General features: G+C 42.2%; 1 protein-coding gene across 4 annotated transcripts in view; it reads left to right on the top strand.

The window, feature by feature from the left end:
* LPAR1 (lysophosphatidic acid receptor 1) overlaps positions 1–11,964 on the top strand; it is a 68,646-nt gene extending 56,682 nt beyond the window's left edge. For all 4 annotated transcript variants that reach the window (XM_086867188.1, XM_086867192.1, XM_086867189.1 and 1 more), the window contains exon 4: positions 10,219–11,964. In XM_086867188.1, the coding sequence (XP_086723314.1) occupies positions 10,219–10,520 (302 nt within the window). In that variant the 3' untranslated portion in view covers positions 10,521–11,964. The remainder of the gene's footprint in view (positions 1–10,218) is intronic.
* The last annotated feature ends 5,892 nt before the right edge of the window (positions 11,965–17,856 follow it).

Here is a 17,856-nt window from a genome sequence, read left to right as displayed (position 1 = left end):
ATTTTGCCTCCCTGATAGCCTGAGTAATGTCTGAATGACCTTAACAATGCTGGGGCAGTGAGGTGTGCAGGCAATTCAGCATAGTGCCATTCATCTGGTCTGTCCAAGGTTGCTTCTGCTTTAAGGCAGTAGTTTGATTCGTTATATTCAGGTGAGGAGTAGAAAGGCTTTTCTAACTTGTCTGTGCTAACTTGTCCAAAGACAGGCAGAGTTTTCCAAGCAGATTTATCCTAGAATGGCATTCCCTTATCCACAGGAGCTTACCCTGTTGCTCACTTCACTTTGGAGCTTGTGTTCCTCGTTTTCTCAGCATGTCAGCATGGATTCATGTTCTTAAAACTGTTTTGTGTGACCAATCTTAATGCAACTCCCTCAAAGGATTTCTACCATAGCTTCACCAGATAGCTGTAATCAGATTAATGTTAGTATGGCTATATAAATTAAAAGCACACAAAGTTTTCTTGCAGTTGAGGTGGAGCTGGTAACACTTGGTAAAACTTTCACTTACTCAGGGTCTGGTATTAGCATGAGAGAGTTTTATTCCTATTAAGGAAACTGACAGAGGCTAATATTTTTCTATTAATATTATTAGTTTAATCTTATGTAAGAATCAAGGCAGTCCTTTACATATTAAATTGCATCCACCCAGGCTTCATTTGGAATCTTGTGTTGCAGCTGGGCCTTATCCAAACATAATACCAGCAACACTTAAGTGTCCTTAATAGCAGAGGAAAATACAATTAAACAGTCTCATGTAGCAAAGCTGTTTGATATCTGTTAAACATGCTGCATGGTTTGAATGTGGCATTCTGACAATGCCTGGGAAAGTATCAGGGTACTGCAGAAGGTATATGGACTTCTGTAGGAAATGTGGGCCCAACAGGGCTCTTTCCATATGGCTGTGAATTATTTTTCTGTGATTGGAAACCGCAGCTGCTAGAAAAGCAGCAAAACACCCAAGTCCCAAGCACACTAAACGTACCTCGCAGAAGCAGACAGAGTCCAGTCTGCAAGCCCTGCTGGTTGGGTGCCAGCTGTCCTACTCCTTCCTCACAGGATCTCTTGCAGTGAGCCTTCATTTCTGCAGAAGCAGGTTCATGTTTCAGGAGACCTGGTGACCTCCAGCTGCCCCACATCGGGGACCTGAAAGCCTCACCCATACCCTTCAGACAGAGTCCTCTTGCTGGCCAAGGAGAGTTCTGTCGCCCACCTGAAGTCCCAATTCATGATGAGCAGTCAGAGCCCCTAAAGAGAATCACAGCTGCGTTTGGACTAGGGGGTGAAAGCAAGTTGCCAGGTATGAGCTAAGGGTTGTTTCTTGGACTCGTTAGAACAGATTCAGAGGAGGGCCAAGATGATCAGAGGGCTGGAGCAGAGGCTGAGAGCAGTGGGCTTGTTCAGCCTGAAGAAGAAAAGGCTCTGGGAAGAACGTAAAGAAGCTCTCAATTCCAGAAAGGGACCTTCAAGAGCACTGAAGGGCTGTTTACAAGGGCATGGAGTGATAGAACAAGTGGGAATGGCTTTCAATGGAAAAGGAGTAGATTAAGATTAGAAATTAGGAAGAATTTTTTTATCATGAGGGTGGTGAGGCACTTGAAAGTTTGCCCAGAGAAGTTGTGGCTGTCCCATCACTTGAGGTATTCAAGGACAGGTTGCCCTGTGCAACCTGATGAGGTGAGTGGCATCCCTTGTCATGGCAAAGGGTTAGAAGTGGATGATGTTTAAGGTCCCTTCCAACCCAAGTATTTCTAGGATTCTATGATTCTTGCTTCCCGTTTTCCCCAGACATATCTTGCCTGCTTTTCTTTGTCCTGTGACCCAGGGAGACCAGTGCCAAGAGCCTCTCTCTTATCAGCTGGCTTGTGTGTTCATTTTCCAGCCAAGCTACCAGCACTTATTTGGGACTGTTGGAGTATTTGTTTTCAAGTCAGAGCATAAAGGCTTGTCTAGAGCACCCAAAAATTGAAAAAGACACCAAAATTTCCTCTGTGTGTCAGGTCTTTTGACAGCAGAGAAACTCCATGAGGATTATGGTTTGTCTTTACACAGAGATCAGTTATCAGAGGGCTTTGGCAACAGCCAAGCTTTTATTCAGGCATGAGCTTCACACATCTTTATGACTTTAGAAATCAGTTGGAATGCTGACCACTGGCATTTAATGACTTCCTGTTTTTGTCTAAAATGTTTTCTATAGATAAAAGCCTTAATTTCTCCCTTTGCAGAGGGGCAGTGTACCACCTCTCTCCTGCAGTTACTAGATCAGGAGCAAATTCTGTTTTTCTTGTTTTGAGGGATTCAAATGGATACAAATAAACTGGAACAGGATTAAGATTTTGCTTTTATTTTTGGAATGCATTATTCACATTCCTCTTTTCAAGTTGTTCTTTAAAACTATTACAAATGTATTCTAGAAGAGGACTATTCAAACACCTTAGGTCTGCAGGTGTCAATCGAGAAACTGTCCTGGTCTCCTCCATTTGTATTGGAGTTCTCCTTCAGAGATGTCATCTGTGGAATACTTGAAGATGGAATACTTTGGCCAGCTGGATCAGCTGGCCAAAAGCCAGTACAGTCATTTGCAAGCACCAGGCAGGGAATTAGATCAAGTGTTAACCTGGGCTAGAGTTTGGTGAGCACCCATGAAATAAGCAGGTCAGTTCTGGTGGCTTGCTACTGCCCGGTTTCATTTCTCTTCAGTTAGTCTTATTTTGTTATTGGTCATCCCGAGGCTTTTCTGTCTGTTTGCTGTTTCAGACTTCCAAAGCTTTAGATGCTACAGGGATACAAAAGTGCTTGGAGACCATGTGGTATTGGAAACACCCACGTCTGGTGGGAGGAAAGGCCACCTGGTGGTGTCTGGGTGGGAACACATGCAGCAGATAGGACCTGCAGAAGGAAAGCCAGGAGTCTGAGTGTCAGCATACGCTGCCTCCAGCACATGGCAGTAAGCACTCGGGGCAGCAAGCACCAGGTGCTGCAGAGAGCCAGCCCACAGCTGGGAATTACAGAGTCTCACAGGTTGTGAGTCTGGCTGAGGGAAAGCTGCTCTTCATCACCTCTGGTCTGGACTCGCAAAGTGAAGCAGGAAAAGAGGATGAAAAGTGTTGGCCCACCCTGAGACAAAGGAAAGTATGATCACTGTAGACACAGCCCTACTGGCCACAGTAGGCCTTTTGTGTCTGAATATCTCCATGCTCATCTCTCATGAGACAGTGGCCATGCTGCTAGTGGTGCCAATGGAATTGTTGGCTAGTGGTTGTTGTCAGCTCCCTGTGAAACCATGATAGGTCAGATGTTTCTTCAGCTGACCCTTTGTGTAGCAGGTACAGCTGCCAAAGTGTGTGTGGTTTTAAAAAAAGGCTTTGACTTAAAGATTTCACCAGGATATTTGTGTTCCAATGATGAATTGACAGGGCCAATGTGGAGATGTGAGTGCTGGAAGAGAACAGGTAGAGCAGAGGCCAGCCTGTAGCAAAGGAGTCTAGGTGCCAGCAGAAATATCATTGGTAGTCAAGATGGTGTGATCCCTTAGAAAGAGGTTTTACTTTATTTTTTCTGAAATGAAAGAAAGGGATGAGGATTGGATGGATGAACAGACACACACGAAATACTAAATATTAAGGCCCAGAAAGAAGTGATGCTAACATACACAGAAGTTCACTCTTTGGGGTCAAGGCTTGCTGCTCCTCCCAGTCCAGCCAGAACACAGGCAGAGGCCCAAGGCTGCTTTCACATTAAGTCATTAACAAGTTTTAAACCAAACAAATGTCTGAAGATGGAAGCAAATGGGCTCCTCAGAGAAGGGATGGTTTGTTGACAAAGATAGCCATGCCTTAAACACCAGAGCAATTCTGTGCACCTTCAAAGGTAAAGACAGATGTTTGGAGCAGACACATTCTGAATTCCTGCTGAGAAGAGGAAACACATTTTTGAGCAAGACATGATTTCTCTGTTCCTACACAATTCACCCATTATTTTGTACAAAGTCTGGCCTAACTTGCTAGCTGAAATTCCCAGAACAAGATTCAGCAAGAGGTTGGATTGTGCATGTGCAGGTAGCTGTGGAAAAATTAGGAAATCAGAGGTCTGATGCAATACTAGCAGAACCAGCTTATTCTAAAATCCCTTTACAAACCATGGGTACAGCAGACTGAAAAATCTCCCAAACCTGTCAGTTACAGAGTTCATGTGGAGTTAAGATATTTGATGAAGTTGAGGATAGGGTTTTATCAATAACTTGCACATTTAGAGCTGCTCAGCTCCCAGGAGACTAGTACACGGATCCCTAGGGATGGGGCATATATAGTGTTATGAAAGACAAGCTGGTGGCTTGTGTCACCCAGCTCCTTTCATATGCTCTCTAGTTGTGTACTCTCTCTTATGTGCTCACGTCCTCTTGCTTCAAATCATCTTAGAGAAGTATGTGTAAGATAGTGTTGCATGAATATGAATGTAGATTTTATTTACCTTTGTGTAGTTTCTCATTTCCTGTTTCATGCTGCTATCCCCTCTTTCTTTCTGGAGATATCTCCTCTTTCTTTCACACACAGCCCCACCAGATAAATGTTTGGCTTGAAGCACAAAGGTACACATTAAAGACATTAAAGTCTCCCAGAGGCACATAGGAGAAGGCAGCATATTACAATTAATCAAAAACTGCAGAAGCAGTGTGTTATGAATCTCTCACTCTTTCAGAATTCATACAGCTTTCTTAAATAAAGACACCTTGAATAAACGAAGCTGTTCTGATAGCACCTTTTTGAACATGGCCATTCTTACTGGTACCCTGTAGGCAGCTCTCCCCAACCTGAGGTATTTTTCAGGGACTTTCCTTCACTGTCATCCTTCTGCTGAAACCTTTTGGAGTCTGTGGATGGAGAGGCAGGCCGTTCATATAGAAAGTTCTTCAGAATTTGCCAAATTTAGCATACAGTTATTTTAAATTTATTAATCAGATCCAAGTGTGGTAGTCACATTTTATTTCTTCATACAGAAATTCCATGGGTGGAAGCAAACATTACTCCTATGTTAATTATTTCTAGCAGAAAATGAAAACAACAAGAACAACATTCTTTTCATCCACCGAGAACTATTAGTAGCTATCTTGTAATAGGGTTGTGTCAAAATTGGGGAAAACTAGGTCAGACTAGAATTAGAAGAATTGCTCCTACACTCTGTATATTTACAGAATGATAAATGCCCTTCATAATCTTTGGCATCTATATCATTCATTCATTTTAGATTTCATGCTGTCATATTTGTGTCAGGGAAAACAATACATAGCTGTAAATAAGCACTATTGCTTGCAGTACTTATCTCTGTCCATGATTTGCACAAGATAATGCTCAGTGTGATAAGGAGGATCATTGATACAGTTTACAGATGAAGAAGCAGAGTTGTGTTGCAGCTGACGAGCTTGCACCTCAGCTAGCATTGCAAGTGGCTTTCCCTGCTGAGGGTTGGATTATATCAGAACGTGGAAAATGCCAGGCACTTCTGCAGCCCTTTTTGGCTATGGTTTTGTTAATTAAAACAAACCATTCTCCCAGATCATTGCTTTCAGCCTGCACCAAGTGCAGAAGGACTCTTCTCCCTGTTGGTGGCTGTGATAACAGTGATAGCAGTGATATTCAGTGCCCTCTCTTCTCTCAGTCACTGCTGTCCCGGAGGAAGGGGTGTGCAGCTGCCTGTCACAAGTGCCATTCTGAGGGCAGGAGGGGATTTCAAAAGGACAGCAGGTGGACAAGATTAGGAGGGCAACAGCAGCAGATTATAAATGTTCCTGCAGTTCAGCTGGAATTGATATTTTCTGTCTTTGTTCCTTATCCTATTCCTGTAATCTTAAAAAAAACTGCAAACACAGGAGAGATCTTTTTTTTACTTCTCCACTCCCTAAAAGAGGCCCTTTCAATATTTTTCTTCTGCACATAGACTGAGGAATTTGCAGGGTGAGTGTGAGCCCATGCCAGATATCAGAGTTAACACACAAGATGAATAGATGAGAGCACATGAAAGGGACACAGTGTGGTTAAGGCAAAGAAGAAGGGTGTCTCAGAATAGGTGTGCATTGACAAGAGCTACATCCCTCTGGAGCCTCTGAAGCACAGCAGTGTGTGACTTGGCAGAAGCTGAAGTGCTTCTTTTATTTTGCTCTTTTGAGTTGGAGGAAAACAAATGTTCGCAGAATAAACACAGATATAGGCTCTCCAAGGCAAAAGACAAAAGAAAGAAAAAAAAGAAAAAAAAAAAGAGTGCTTCTTAGGAAACACTTTGTCTGCTAACACAAGAAGTTTCATGAGTAGCCATCCAGTCTGGTATCCTAGTAATGAGTGACTAGTTCATTAGTATTTATTCTTGTGTAGCTTATTTCTTTTCTGCTTCTGGTTTTTGGAGTTGTTTTCTCTTTTGTTCTTGTACTCACATATTTTTGTGTGATTATCATGGCTGGTTTCATATGCCTACTGCCTACATGAGTTTTTACTCTCTTGCAATCAAACCTTGTTGTGAGGCCTTGTCTTGTTTACCCAAGGGTTTCCAACACCCAGCTACCGTGGAAACATAATCTGCACTGATGCACCAGGCAAGGGTTCGAGACAGATGTGATGTAGTCATATCATGGTCATTGGAGAGCCACCAGTGGACTTGTACCACAGCTCTGCAAGACAGACAATGTAAAAGGAGTTGGAGTTTCATTTCTCATTGGTATGAGAGGTATCACACAGCATCAGACAGTTTGATTGGGCCACAAAAACTATTTTGTAATTCATATTTCCTGCTGTAAAACATGCTTCTCAGTCTGTAGGGACCATTCAATCTTCTAAGATGTGCTATTTCTCTGGTTCCCTCAAGCTTTCCTGTCTAATGGTTAGCCATTCAACCCTCAGCCTGACGGGCATTTCATCTTCACCCAGCTCTCTGTGGCCTGGCCCTCAGGACAGACCTTGGCCATGTTCCATGGGAATGTTCCTTCTGCTGCAACTGAAGAGCTCATTTAGCTTCTTGCAGTGGCCATTGCGTTTGAAGGACTGCCAGGGCTGGAGGTAATATCCCAAGGTACTCTCTGTCCAGGCAACAGTGCTCTTCGGCCACCCAAGGACATAAAGCCTGCACTTTTTTCCAAGTATGCTGGGCTCTCCTGGTGCCATAGTGGCATATGTGGATATGACTGTGGCATATCCACAATGGTTCAAGCCACTGAATGCAACAGATCTGCTTTGTATGTCATTGTAATTTAGTTTTGACCAAGTTCGTAAAATGTTAAGATGCGCCTACAAATTACCAGTGCTGTACTTTCGACTGCTCTCAGTTCTGGTTCTGAGCAGAAAAACATCAATGTTTTGCTGTATGCTTAAGGCTTTCCAGCATATGGCAGCAGGAAGCTTTTGGATGTCACTGTTTTATTAAATGTGGTATTTTTAGATCTTCATTCTTGGTGAAGTCAATTCACAACAGATTCCTGGGAGGGGAAGAATTTAATCTCACTTCCAGCTTACTTCAACAAATATTCTAAGTAAGGGGGGGAAAAAATATTTCAATCCTTGTTTTCCTTCCAGTAAAAAGAATTCCACGTTTAACAGCTAAAGTTTCCTAAATCTGAAGTATTAAGAGCCTGACATTTATGTTTCCCTTTGCAGTGAGAGATGCTTCTTAGTATTTTCCAGGGTACCAACAGTTAAATAAAAATTAGCAAATCTGAGGCATTTTTGTGTCACCATTTACAAGCACTTAATAAGGTGCCAGAGCCATTAGCATAGGGGAATGTTTTGCTAGGAGCAGAAGGGTGACAACTTGCACAATAGTGATTTCCTTCCAGAGCTGAGTGGAAAGGAAACCTTTGTTTTGACCATTTTTCAGTGTAGCTTGAGCTGCACAGAGCAATTACTTGGTTGCTCAACCACAGTCCACTTTTTCTTGAGTGCAGCCTCAGCAAGTATGTTATCAGACCTGTCTGAGATACTGAGGAGCCCAGAGAGACAAGTGTTCAGTGCAGTGAGCTGCATGTGGATTTTTGTGGATGACTTTGGGGGTTTCTCAGGAGCAAATTCCTATCTGCTTCACCATAGAGCTTCTTGTTGCTGTTTCTAACGTATCAAAAATTATGCCAACAGAATGTTCTGTTGTTCCTCAGCAATAGATTTTTTAAAAAATAAAATAAAATTGACAATTGGAAGCTTTCAATTGCAGCTTTGAACAATGCTATGAGAGCTTTCCTGCTAGCTCCATTGTTTCCACATTGGACTTTTCTGCTACAGGCCTGGTGAGGATGCTGTCATTGTCTTTTGTCCTTCCCTGTAGATCCCATGACTTGCAGTGTTCCCATCTCTGATGTTGTTCTCCCAAGGCAGCCTATAGTGAAGAAAATACATGCTTAAGCTAGGACAAAGTCCACTGCTGCCTTACTAGCTAGGAGGCTGAGCACAACATGCACAGTTTCAATAGTGAGTGAATTAGAATTAGTGGTTGAATTAGAATTATTGACTTGGTTTCTGTAAAAACCAGGTCAGCAGAGCTTTTCTCTGCGGGGGGCAGATTCTATCAGCATGGACAATACTACAAATAAAGAGACGCCGTTTTCTACTTTTACAGCAGCAGGTACAAAGAAGGGACAAAAACCTGTAGCCTTCTGCAGGGGTTTCAAATACTCTTTACTAGGACTGCTGGAATCCAAAAGAGCTCCAGACAAAAAAGCTATGAAGTGGGTTCATGTGTTTGATACCACCTCACCGTGGGAGAGTTTCATCCCCATGCTGTCAAATTGCTGCCAGAGACCCTGACAAAGTCATTTGGTGAAAGGGCTTGATGGCTACTGGCAGCTGGTAATTCACCCCTCAGCTTCTTTCCATTGGCAAGCTTTGTTGGTCAGCAAAGCGACAGGCATTGAGTGGCACCATTAGCTGCAAGCAAATTCAGTTTAGGGATGCTTTTTGGTGTGTAAAAAGCCTGTGTGTGTGGTAACCAGTGCCTGTCACCTGGCTTATATTGCAGGCTTGCAGACCCCTTCGGAAAAATCTTCTATTTGATCTAGGTGGGTTTGCTGTCCAAACAGAAAGGTGTTTGCACAGCTTACAGTTGGCACTGCCCAAGCTGGAAATTGCTGGCACCTTCTTGGCAGGCATGGCAAAAAGTCTGCATGCTGTGGGAACTGACTTAGCTGCTAGTCCTGCAAGACACCATCACTGAATTGAAAAAGGGAGCAGTATACAAACAAATAAATACCACAGTGACAGGAGAACCAGTTTGAAAACATCACTCACTGCTGGGAAGCCCTTATTGCTGCTGCCTGTGCTAATTCTGCTCAGTGATGATAAGACATTGGTTTCCACCTCAGTAAAGCAGCCTGGAAAATCTCAGGAGCCCTGTCTTTGTTCTGACATGATTGGTGTGTAAGGGTTTCCCCAGCAGTGCTTATATTTAAAGCCTCTCTAACCCTGCAATCTTCCTTTAATTCAGTATTCCCAATAAAGTACAAGGCATTTGATTTAATTTCTGCATTGAGCTCTGAATTTTGTTCTGGGCTTTGTTCTCCTCAGAGCTTTGGAAAACAGAGAAAGAAGGGGGGAAGCATTTTAATCAGTGTAAGACTTTGGCTTTGACACTATTGAAGCCTGATGAGCCTCTGAATTTCAACTGAATAGAGCCCTAAGAAAAGATGTAGATCCGTTGAAGGACAGCATTTGAGTGGAAGAAGGATGTGTGTTTAGGACTTTCCATTACATAATGGAGCTGAAATGGGTTAACAAGACCCAGGCTTTCTTTTTCTTGAGAATTGCTGCCTGCACCACTCTTTTTCTATTACTGATGCTTCAGTCACAGCACTCACAGAAAGGTTTTCTTTGTTATTATTAGTTTGAGAAGTAAATTGCAGTATTGTTTCTTCTGATCAAGAGATTGATTAGTCAGAGTTCTCTAACTTTTCTGAAGGGAAAAAATGTTCCTCATTATCAACTTTAAATGTAAATGTATTTGCCAAGCAGAGTTTCAGATGGTGGGGGGCTGGGGCTGGGGCTTGGGGGTGTGTCTTGCTCTTTTGATGTGCTGCCCATAACCATTTACAGATCTTTGAAAGGCATCCCTCTCATCGGTTCAATGAAAAGAAATTGTGGGAACAATGCTCTTGAAAGAGCAAAATAACCATTGCTGCTTCGTGGTGTTTTGACGAGTAATGGTGCATTAGTATGTTTGTAGACTTTGTGTTTTGTCCATTCTTTCTCTTTCTAGGTGCTTTCATAATCTGCTGGACCCCAGGATTAGTCTTGCTGCTCCTCGATGTTTGCTGTCCCCAGTGCAATGTCCTGGCCTATGAAAAATTCTTCCTTCTCCTGGCAGAGTTCAACTCTGCCATGAACCCCATCATCTACTCCTACCGGGACAAGGAAATGAGTGCGACGTTCAAGCAGATCCTCTGCTGCCAGCGCAGTGAGAGCACCAACGGCCCCGCCGAAGGCTCGGATCGCTCAGCATCCTCCCTCAACCACACCATCTTGGCTGGCGTCCACAGCAATGACCACTCCGTGGTGTGAGACCACAGCCAGCCCTGTGCCCGACAAAGAGCAGCAGGCAGCGCTGTGGGACGGGGCAGGTGCATGGCCCTAGGGAAGGTAACCCACTCACGTTTTCTCAAACACTAATGGACTACAAGTGCATCTTTTCCAGGGGGCCTGACATACCAGTGCAGACTGCCCTGTCCTCAGGACTGGCCATGCTGCAAAGCCTTTGATTTCTACTTTGAAAAAGGGGAACATCGTTGCTTTGCAGAGGAGGTCATCAGTAGCCCATGGAAAGCCTTGCTGAGACTTTGTTGGACTTTGCTGCATCTTGGTGCCAGTCTGAATCAACTCTGATTAATTAAGCTTATACCTGCTTCACTGCATTTACATGTAGCCACTTAGTATTTTTAAACAGGGAGTAAAGGGGATAAAAATATGCCTATCATTTAATAGACATGTAATATGTATCACCATCAGCATGCTTGTGATGAAAATTTTCTGTGCAGGGAGTAAAACTGTGCTCTAGTCTTTGTATCCTTAGCCACACTGTCATAACTACAGTAAAAGAAAAGTATTTTTTTTAACACAGGCAACAGAAAGATGAGGGAAACTGACTCTTCTTACCTTCATTATTGGCATTAGAGAATGCATGTTCTGTGTGTATGCAGATTGTTTTAATCATGAAAAAAAAAAAAAGTTCCTTGTAAAGTCTGCCAGAAAGTAGAAAAACATAGACTGTATTCCAGTGTTTGTTTAGATTATGAAATAAACAGTACTTTAGTCACAATGTATATAAGGTTCTTCTTTGAAGTGCAGTATGAAATTTGTAACATGTGAGGGGAACCAAGTTTTTTATGGATAAGTTCTTAAAGTAAGATACGTCCCTAAGGCTCTTAAAGGGCTACAGTCAGATTGGTGGTGTGCAAAAATTTTATTTATGGCATATTCTTGGAATGCTTTTCTTGTTCATGTCAAAAAGCATACACATTTTTAATGGGGAAAAAAAAAGGTATGTTTTTATGGATTCTTTCTTGTAATTGAAAGCAAAACACCTGTATTTTTGCACTGAGAAGTATTTCTAGGGTACCATTCAAATGATGGTTTCAAAAGCAGTTTCAAAAGCAGTGAACTAAGAACCAAGACACAATTCTATTTTGTAAAGTCAACACTTTACAAGGTATTCATCCATTGCAAATGGCTGGACCTTATTCAGATAGTAGCCACACATGTACACTGTTATAAATACCTAAGCTAACAGGTGTTTATTTTCATATGAGACTGTTTTGAAGAGAAATGTCACTCATGTGAATATCAATTGTCAAGAATCACTGATACTAAACAAAACTCATTAACAGGGGTAAATATGAGCAAAGGTGGGATCTTGCTGATAAAAACTTGGGACATCTCTCCAGGAAACTGTGTGTTCTCCTAACAATGTAAAATATATATCAACAGTAAATTCCTGATGCTGTTTTCATCATTGTAATTTGTCTCTATAGCAAAAAAAACCAAAAACAAAAACAAAAACAAAGAAAAAAACCCAAAAAGACAAGAAAAAAAAAAAACACACACACACAAAATATAACCCCCTCAAAACAAGACAAAAAAAACCAGTGATATATAATATATCCTTCATTGTACCATCCTGGAATGTAACTTAAGGGATGGTATTCTCCCATTTGGACAGGGAAAAAATGGAGGGTAGAGGGTCAACACAGCAAAGTGCAGTGTTTTCAGCATCTCTTGCTTTGAGGAGATGCTTGAATTTTATGCTTCCAAGCATAAAATTGCTTAGAATAGGCAGTCCCTTGCTGGGAGAGAGAAGAGAAGCAAGTGAACAAAACTGCCTCCTCTGAATACAGTGAGAGTTTTGACACTGCTTTCAGTAAAACTGAAATCCACCTGAGCTGTCAAGCTAGTTTTGTGTGGACACTGTGGAAGTTGGAGTAGGCAGAGAGAATAAACATAACATTGACTGCCAGTTGACCAAGGTTTTGAATATACCCACTTGCTTCTAACAAAACTGGTCTTTTTTTCTGACTGTATTTGAGAGCAAGTGAATGTGCAGTTGATTTGGTTTCATTCACAGAACTGTACTGAGAAACAGAAGAACAGGCTGCATGAACTTTTTAATTTAAAAGCATCTGCTTGCTAATCCACTCATAATTTTTCCTTAGTGCCTGCTTGATACTTGAACTAGTGCAGGTAAGCAGAAGAGAGGAGAGGGTAAGACTTCCTCCAAAGACAGAGGACATCTGACTGAAAAACAATTTCCTTTTCTCAAGAGTTCTTGGAATTCCTTTCTTCCTTGGATCCCGCAAGAGCACTTTTTCCTGTCCCTAACATCACCACAAAAGTAGAAAACCATAGACACTATATTCTAGGCTTTGGGTGGTTTTGGGCTGAGGGGTTGCCCTTTGTTGCCAAGTGTTCTTTTCACTGATGTTTGCTTGCTTTTATTGAATTCATCTGGATAGGGTGGGAGGATGGTGTTGCAAAATAGCAGCAAATCAGTCACCCTAGTTTAACCTGCTGGAAGTCTGGTGGGTTTTGAGAAGCTATGAGTGAGTAACTTGGAAGCAGGGGTATTTTCAAGCTTCATGTTTGAGACACAGGTGGGTCCAGAGGCCTCTTGTGAAGACAGATGCCCAATGAAGTTTTGTGTTGTCACTGTGATTGTGACAGATGGCAGTTGTTGTCCAGGTACATTGATCAACCCAACGAGGCACTCAGCAATTCAAGAGGCTGAACCTCTTGAATTCCTAGCAGCAGCTAAACTTCAGTTGTCACGTATATTAATCCAGGAGCATGTCTGGCAACTGGTGGATTTTCTTCTAAAAGGTGAAGTGCAATGTTTCGGATCAAATGGAACAGGAGGAACACTGCTTGTGCAATTCTTCTAGAGGAACTCACTGGGCATATGGCTGCTGTATAAAAATTTGATTAGTGCTTTGTGTTGTTGACATGTTGTTCATATATCCTTAAGAAATCTGATCTGTGAATTGAGTAGTTCTTTGCAAGCTAATGAAATTAAAGCTCCAGTGAGCAAAGAGAATAAAAACCAGAGCCTGGAATAGAAGGATTTATTTGCTATGTTCCTTAGAATGGTTCCCAGCTATTTGTTTTCATCTTAGAATTTTTTTAAGTTTTGCTCTTCTATTCAGATTTTCCAGCCTCATTGTGCAGTTGTAGAACTCACTTCTGCTATGTGAAAACATGGTGCAAAGTACTTAGGGAAAAAGATTACCCCACTTATTTTTACTTATCTCGAATTCTTCAAAAGTTTTTAGAAGACTTCTTAAAATACCAACGATCCTCCCACAGTCATTAAAATTCTTTTGTTGCTGATTGCCTCTGGTCCAAGCAAATCCTCTTGAAGTTCAAATGTAATGGTGTTTGTGTCAGCAATTGTAGTGGTGGGGAACTGTGTATTAAAAGGAGTATCATTTGCCGATCAAGGAAAATGTGTTTTTCTATTTCATGTGTTTTCAGTGGCAGTATAAACATGAAAACTAATTAAAAAGATGGCCTTTGAATTTTAATTCCCTGTTGCTGTCATATATAGAGAGGCTAGGTAACCCATTGGTCAGAAAAAGCACAACTTTTTTATATAAGATTGAAAATATATTCTATATATGTTTGACACATTGGTCTTCTTGTCAGCACCCTTTTTTTCCTGAGTTTTCTGGCATCCCATGGCAGCTTCAGGCAGCTCAGGCTTCTGACTGAGGTACTAAAAGCTGAGCAGATAGAAGAGAGGGCAGACCAAAAAAAGGCTTTTTCAGTGATTCCTAAAATGAAACATATCTCTCTGTCCCTAGTGCACCAGTAACAGAGTTTTTTTAAAGAGTTGCCACAAGATTCACCATTTTTGTTTTTTAACTCTGCCACAGCTGAAACGGCATGTAAACAAGCAGGCAACAAAGGCTTGGAGTGGGCCACTTGGCAAAAAGGAAAAGGCAGGCCTGCTATCTTCATGGGGAAAATTAAGCCTGGGTAACTTGTATGTCAGAGAGGAAAGGACATGTCTTATGTCCAGTGTTTTAGTTCTCCTTCCTCTGCTGAGTAACTTCTCAATATCAACATAAATTTGTCTCAGTGTGGGATTGCACTGAAATGAAACTTTCCGGGTCACTCCATGGACTATCTTTTGATCTGCACTGGTGTGGTGGGCAGGGGTTTAACCACGGCCAGTCTGGGTCCCAGGAGCAGTGTGTCAGGGGAAACTCAAGTGAGCTCTGCTTCTGAAACTGGTCTTGTAGCTTTTTCTGACCTTTGTGTTGCCCCAGGAGTGTGCTACCAGATACCATGCTTAACTACTGTAAAGCCATCTGGGGTTTGTGTTTGTGAGGCTGCTGCAGCCAGATCTGTCTGCAGTGGGTATCCACAGACAAAAAACATGCAGCTGGTTCTGTGAAAGGAATAGAAGTCCACCCTGAAGATTGCTCTTCCTAGGTAGCATTAAAAAGAACACCTCCAGATGGAGAGGCTTTGATGCAAAGCCCCTAGTCTGTCTTTCTGCCTGTATGAATCAAGGTGATGCAAAGCAGAGTGGGGAAAGCCATTTCTCTAGGGCATTGTCCCCACCCTGTGTGGAGGCGTGACCCCACCCCTGGTGTCCCTGTCATTATTCTGGGTACCTTCTGACTGTGAGGCTGGATGTAGCTGGCAGAGGTCAGTCTTAGCAAACTGGCTCTTTTTTTCCACTTGCTGCAGAGGTAAATACAGGCTTTTCCTTTTCTTGTCCTGTTAAGGGCTTTCCTGTTATGGCAAATGTACCTGTCACGTCCTTCCAAACCAGTTCTTGCTCTGAGGCATCAGTCTGTGCTATACCCTGATGTCTGCAAGGAGGGGATTTGCAACTGCAGTCTCATTTGTTCAGACAAATTGCTTGGGCTTTACTATTTGACTGGACAGGCCACTTCCAATAGAGAGTTAGCTTAAAAGGTACTGACACCCACACCTGTCCAGCCACAGCTCCTTAGGAAAATGTGCCCTTATCTTTCCTTCCATTTTTCTCTCTTAGAAGATTTTCTAAGAAGCTGTTCATCCAGCTCCTCTTTCTTAAATCTATCAAGAAGAAAAAAAGAGGTTGATATTTAAAGAAAACAAACAAAACACCCAAACCAAAACAAAAAAATTACAACAAAAACCTCACAAAACAAACTTAAACCACAAGAAAAACACAGAGTACAAGGATATTAAACTATGCTGCTGTCTTCTGCGGTACATGGAAATGCAACACACTGATAGCTGCCAGCATTTTAACAAGAGCCTCCGTGAAATGTTCCTATTTGCCTGTGATAAAATTCTGATAACCAGAAGTGTATGTGGGAGACTCAGGACTCTGTTAATTTTTCTTGTTTAAATAATGCCGTGTTTGTAATTCAAAAGTATTGGGAGAGCCAATGAGCTTTGGCAAACAATTTTGTTACTAAGTGCACTTACTGTAAATGTTTAGAGGTTGTATCTAGTACAATAAAGTATATGGCATGTATAATATGGAGTGTGAAAGAAATACCCTTTTTCGGGAGAGCTGGTATTTTTGGATGTGGAGGGGAATTAATCAAAAACTCTGTCGAGGCACAGGCTTTTCTCTTTCAGAAGATAGCATAGAGCTAAAACACAGGGATAGCAAAGGGACAGGTTATTTCCAGTAAATCACTTAATCCTGATTGTGATTCTTATTATGCCCACCTTCCTTTCTGTGAAGTCCACATTTGCACCATTTAACCTCAGACCTCATCTTGTTGCTATAGAGAAAACATTTCCTGAACAGAAAAACAAACTTACTGCTTCTTGTCCCTCTTCCTATTCCTTCCTTTCTCCCTCTGCTCTCTTCCCAGTCCTTTTACCTTTTGCTCATCACCTTCCTTTCCTTTTTTTTTTTTTTTTTTCCACATGGACATGTTTCTCCTCCAATGTGTCCAATGTGTCTGCAGTTTTGATTTAATCATAGGTTAACTAAACCAAATCTGGTTAGCTTATGTATAGAAATGGATGTGTCCACACATAGATCTGCATAGCCATAGGAAGGAAGCAGAAGCGAAATAAAATTATTCTTTCAGTGCTGTTTGAGTATAGCTCTTTAAGACTCTATTTTTCTGCTAAATCTTATTTCACATTTTGAAGAAAAGAGGACTTATGTAAAGGATTCATTAGCCCCCTGCCTTTTGTTAGAGAAGCCAATCACTTACACACTGATGGAAGCCAGGTGTCTGCTTCAGCAAAATGACAGAAAAAGAAGCTGGTGTTCCTAATCACTCTAAGCATTATTAAGTACAAAAATAAAAAATGAGAAGAGTTCAAGTTTTTTCATCTCCCCAGATCCTGGTGATTCATGACTACTGCCTTGGTGCTGGGCTTTCCATGGCATGGCATGTGCGATGTAGAGCAGCTCCACAGAGCTTGATTGCTGGACATAATGAGCAGAAAGCCAAAACACACAATTGCAAAATAAATCACATCTCATGAAAATGCACTGCAATACCTCTGGGATTTTCTGCTTAAGCCCTGGATCACCATTTGCTGGGAAAGCGAGACTGTTTATATGGCGATCTGTTAACATTAAATACACAACACGTGCAGCGCCACAGCTCGCAGCCTCAGCACGCAGTAGGAGAGGCACAGAGCAGGAGCTCTGAGAGCAGAGAGCCAGCACATTTGAGATCACAATGCCCAGGCCCTGCAGTGCGCTTCCCTGCATTGCCTGAGCCAACACGCCCTTCCTGCTTTGTGCCTTTTTGTGCCCCTTCAGAACAGGTGTGTCTGGGTGGGCCGCACTGCCTTCATGAGCTGGACCCAGCCAGAGCTAGTGCAAGTCAGCCTCTTTCACGTTTATCTAAAGCCTTTCTCCTCTTAGCTGCTTAGGCTTCACACAGTTACAGATCTGCTGCTCCCTTCCCCAGTCCTTGCATGCCCTCATACCTCTTGCTGAACATTCTTGGCACCCCTCAGAGTCCTTCCAGTTTCCCATTTGTGTTGCCTTTCTCTGTGCCTCCTCCAGAAAACCCAAACCATTGTGGCAAGCTTCAAGGTGACAGCCAGGTGATTTACACCACAGATGCAATTCCTTTGTGATTCTCTGGAGGACAGGGTGGAAACGGAGCTCAGCTCAGTAGGTGCCTTGTCACAAGTGGTGTTCCCCAGGGCCCAGTTTTGGAACCAGCTTGGTTTAATATCTTTATCAATGATGTCTGAAGGGTGTCACTATCCCTGGAGATATTAAAAAGATGTGTAGATGTGGCACTTAGGATCATGGATTGCTGCTGGGCCTGACACTGATGTATTAACAGTCGAAGGTCTTAAAGATCTTCTATAACCAGAACTATTCTATAATTCTATGGGAAATAAAAAAATGCAATATATA

Source organism: Cyanistes caeruleus, chromosome Z (assembly GCF_971803275.1).
Source record: "Cyanistes caeruleus chromosome Z, bCyaCae1.hap1.1, whole genome shotgun sequence".
NCBI lineage: Eukaryota > Metazoa > Chordata > Aves > Passeriformes > Paridae > Cyanistes > Cyanistes caeruleus.
Note: the sequence above shows the minus strand (reverse complement) of the source record. Positions and strands in the feature narration are given on the sequence as shown.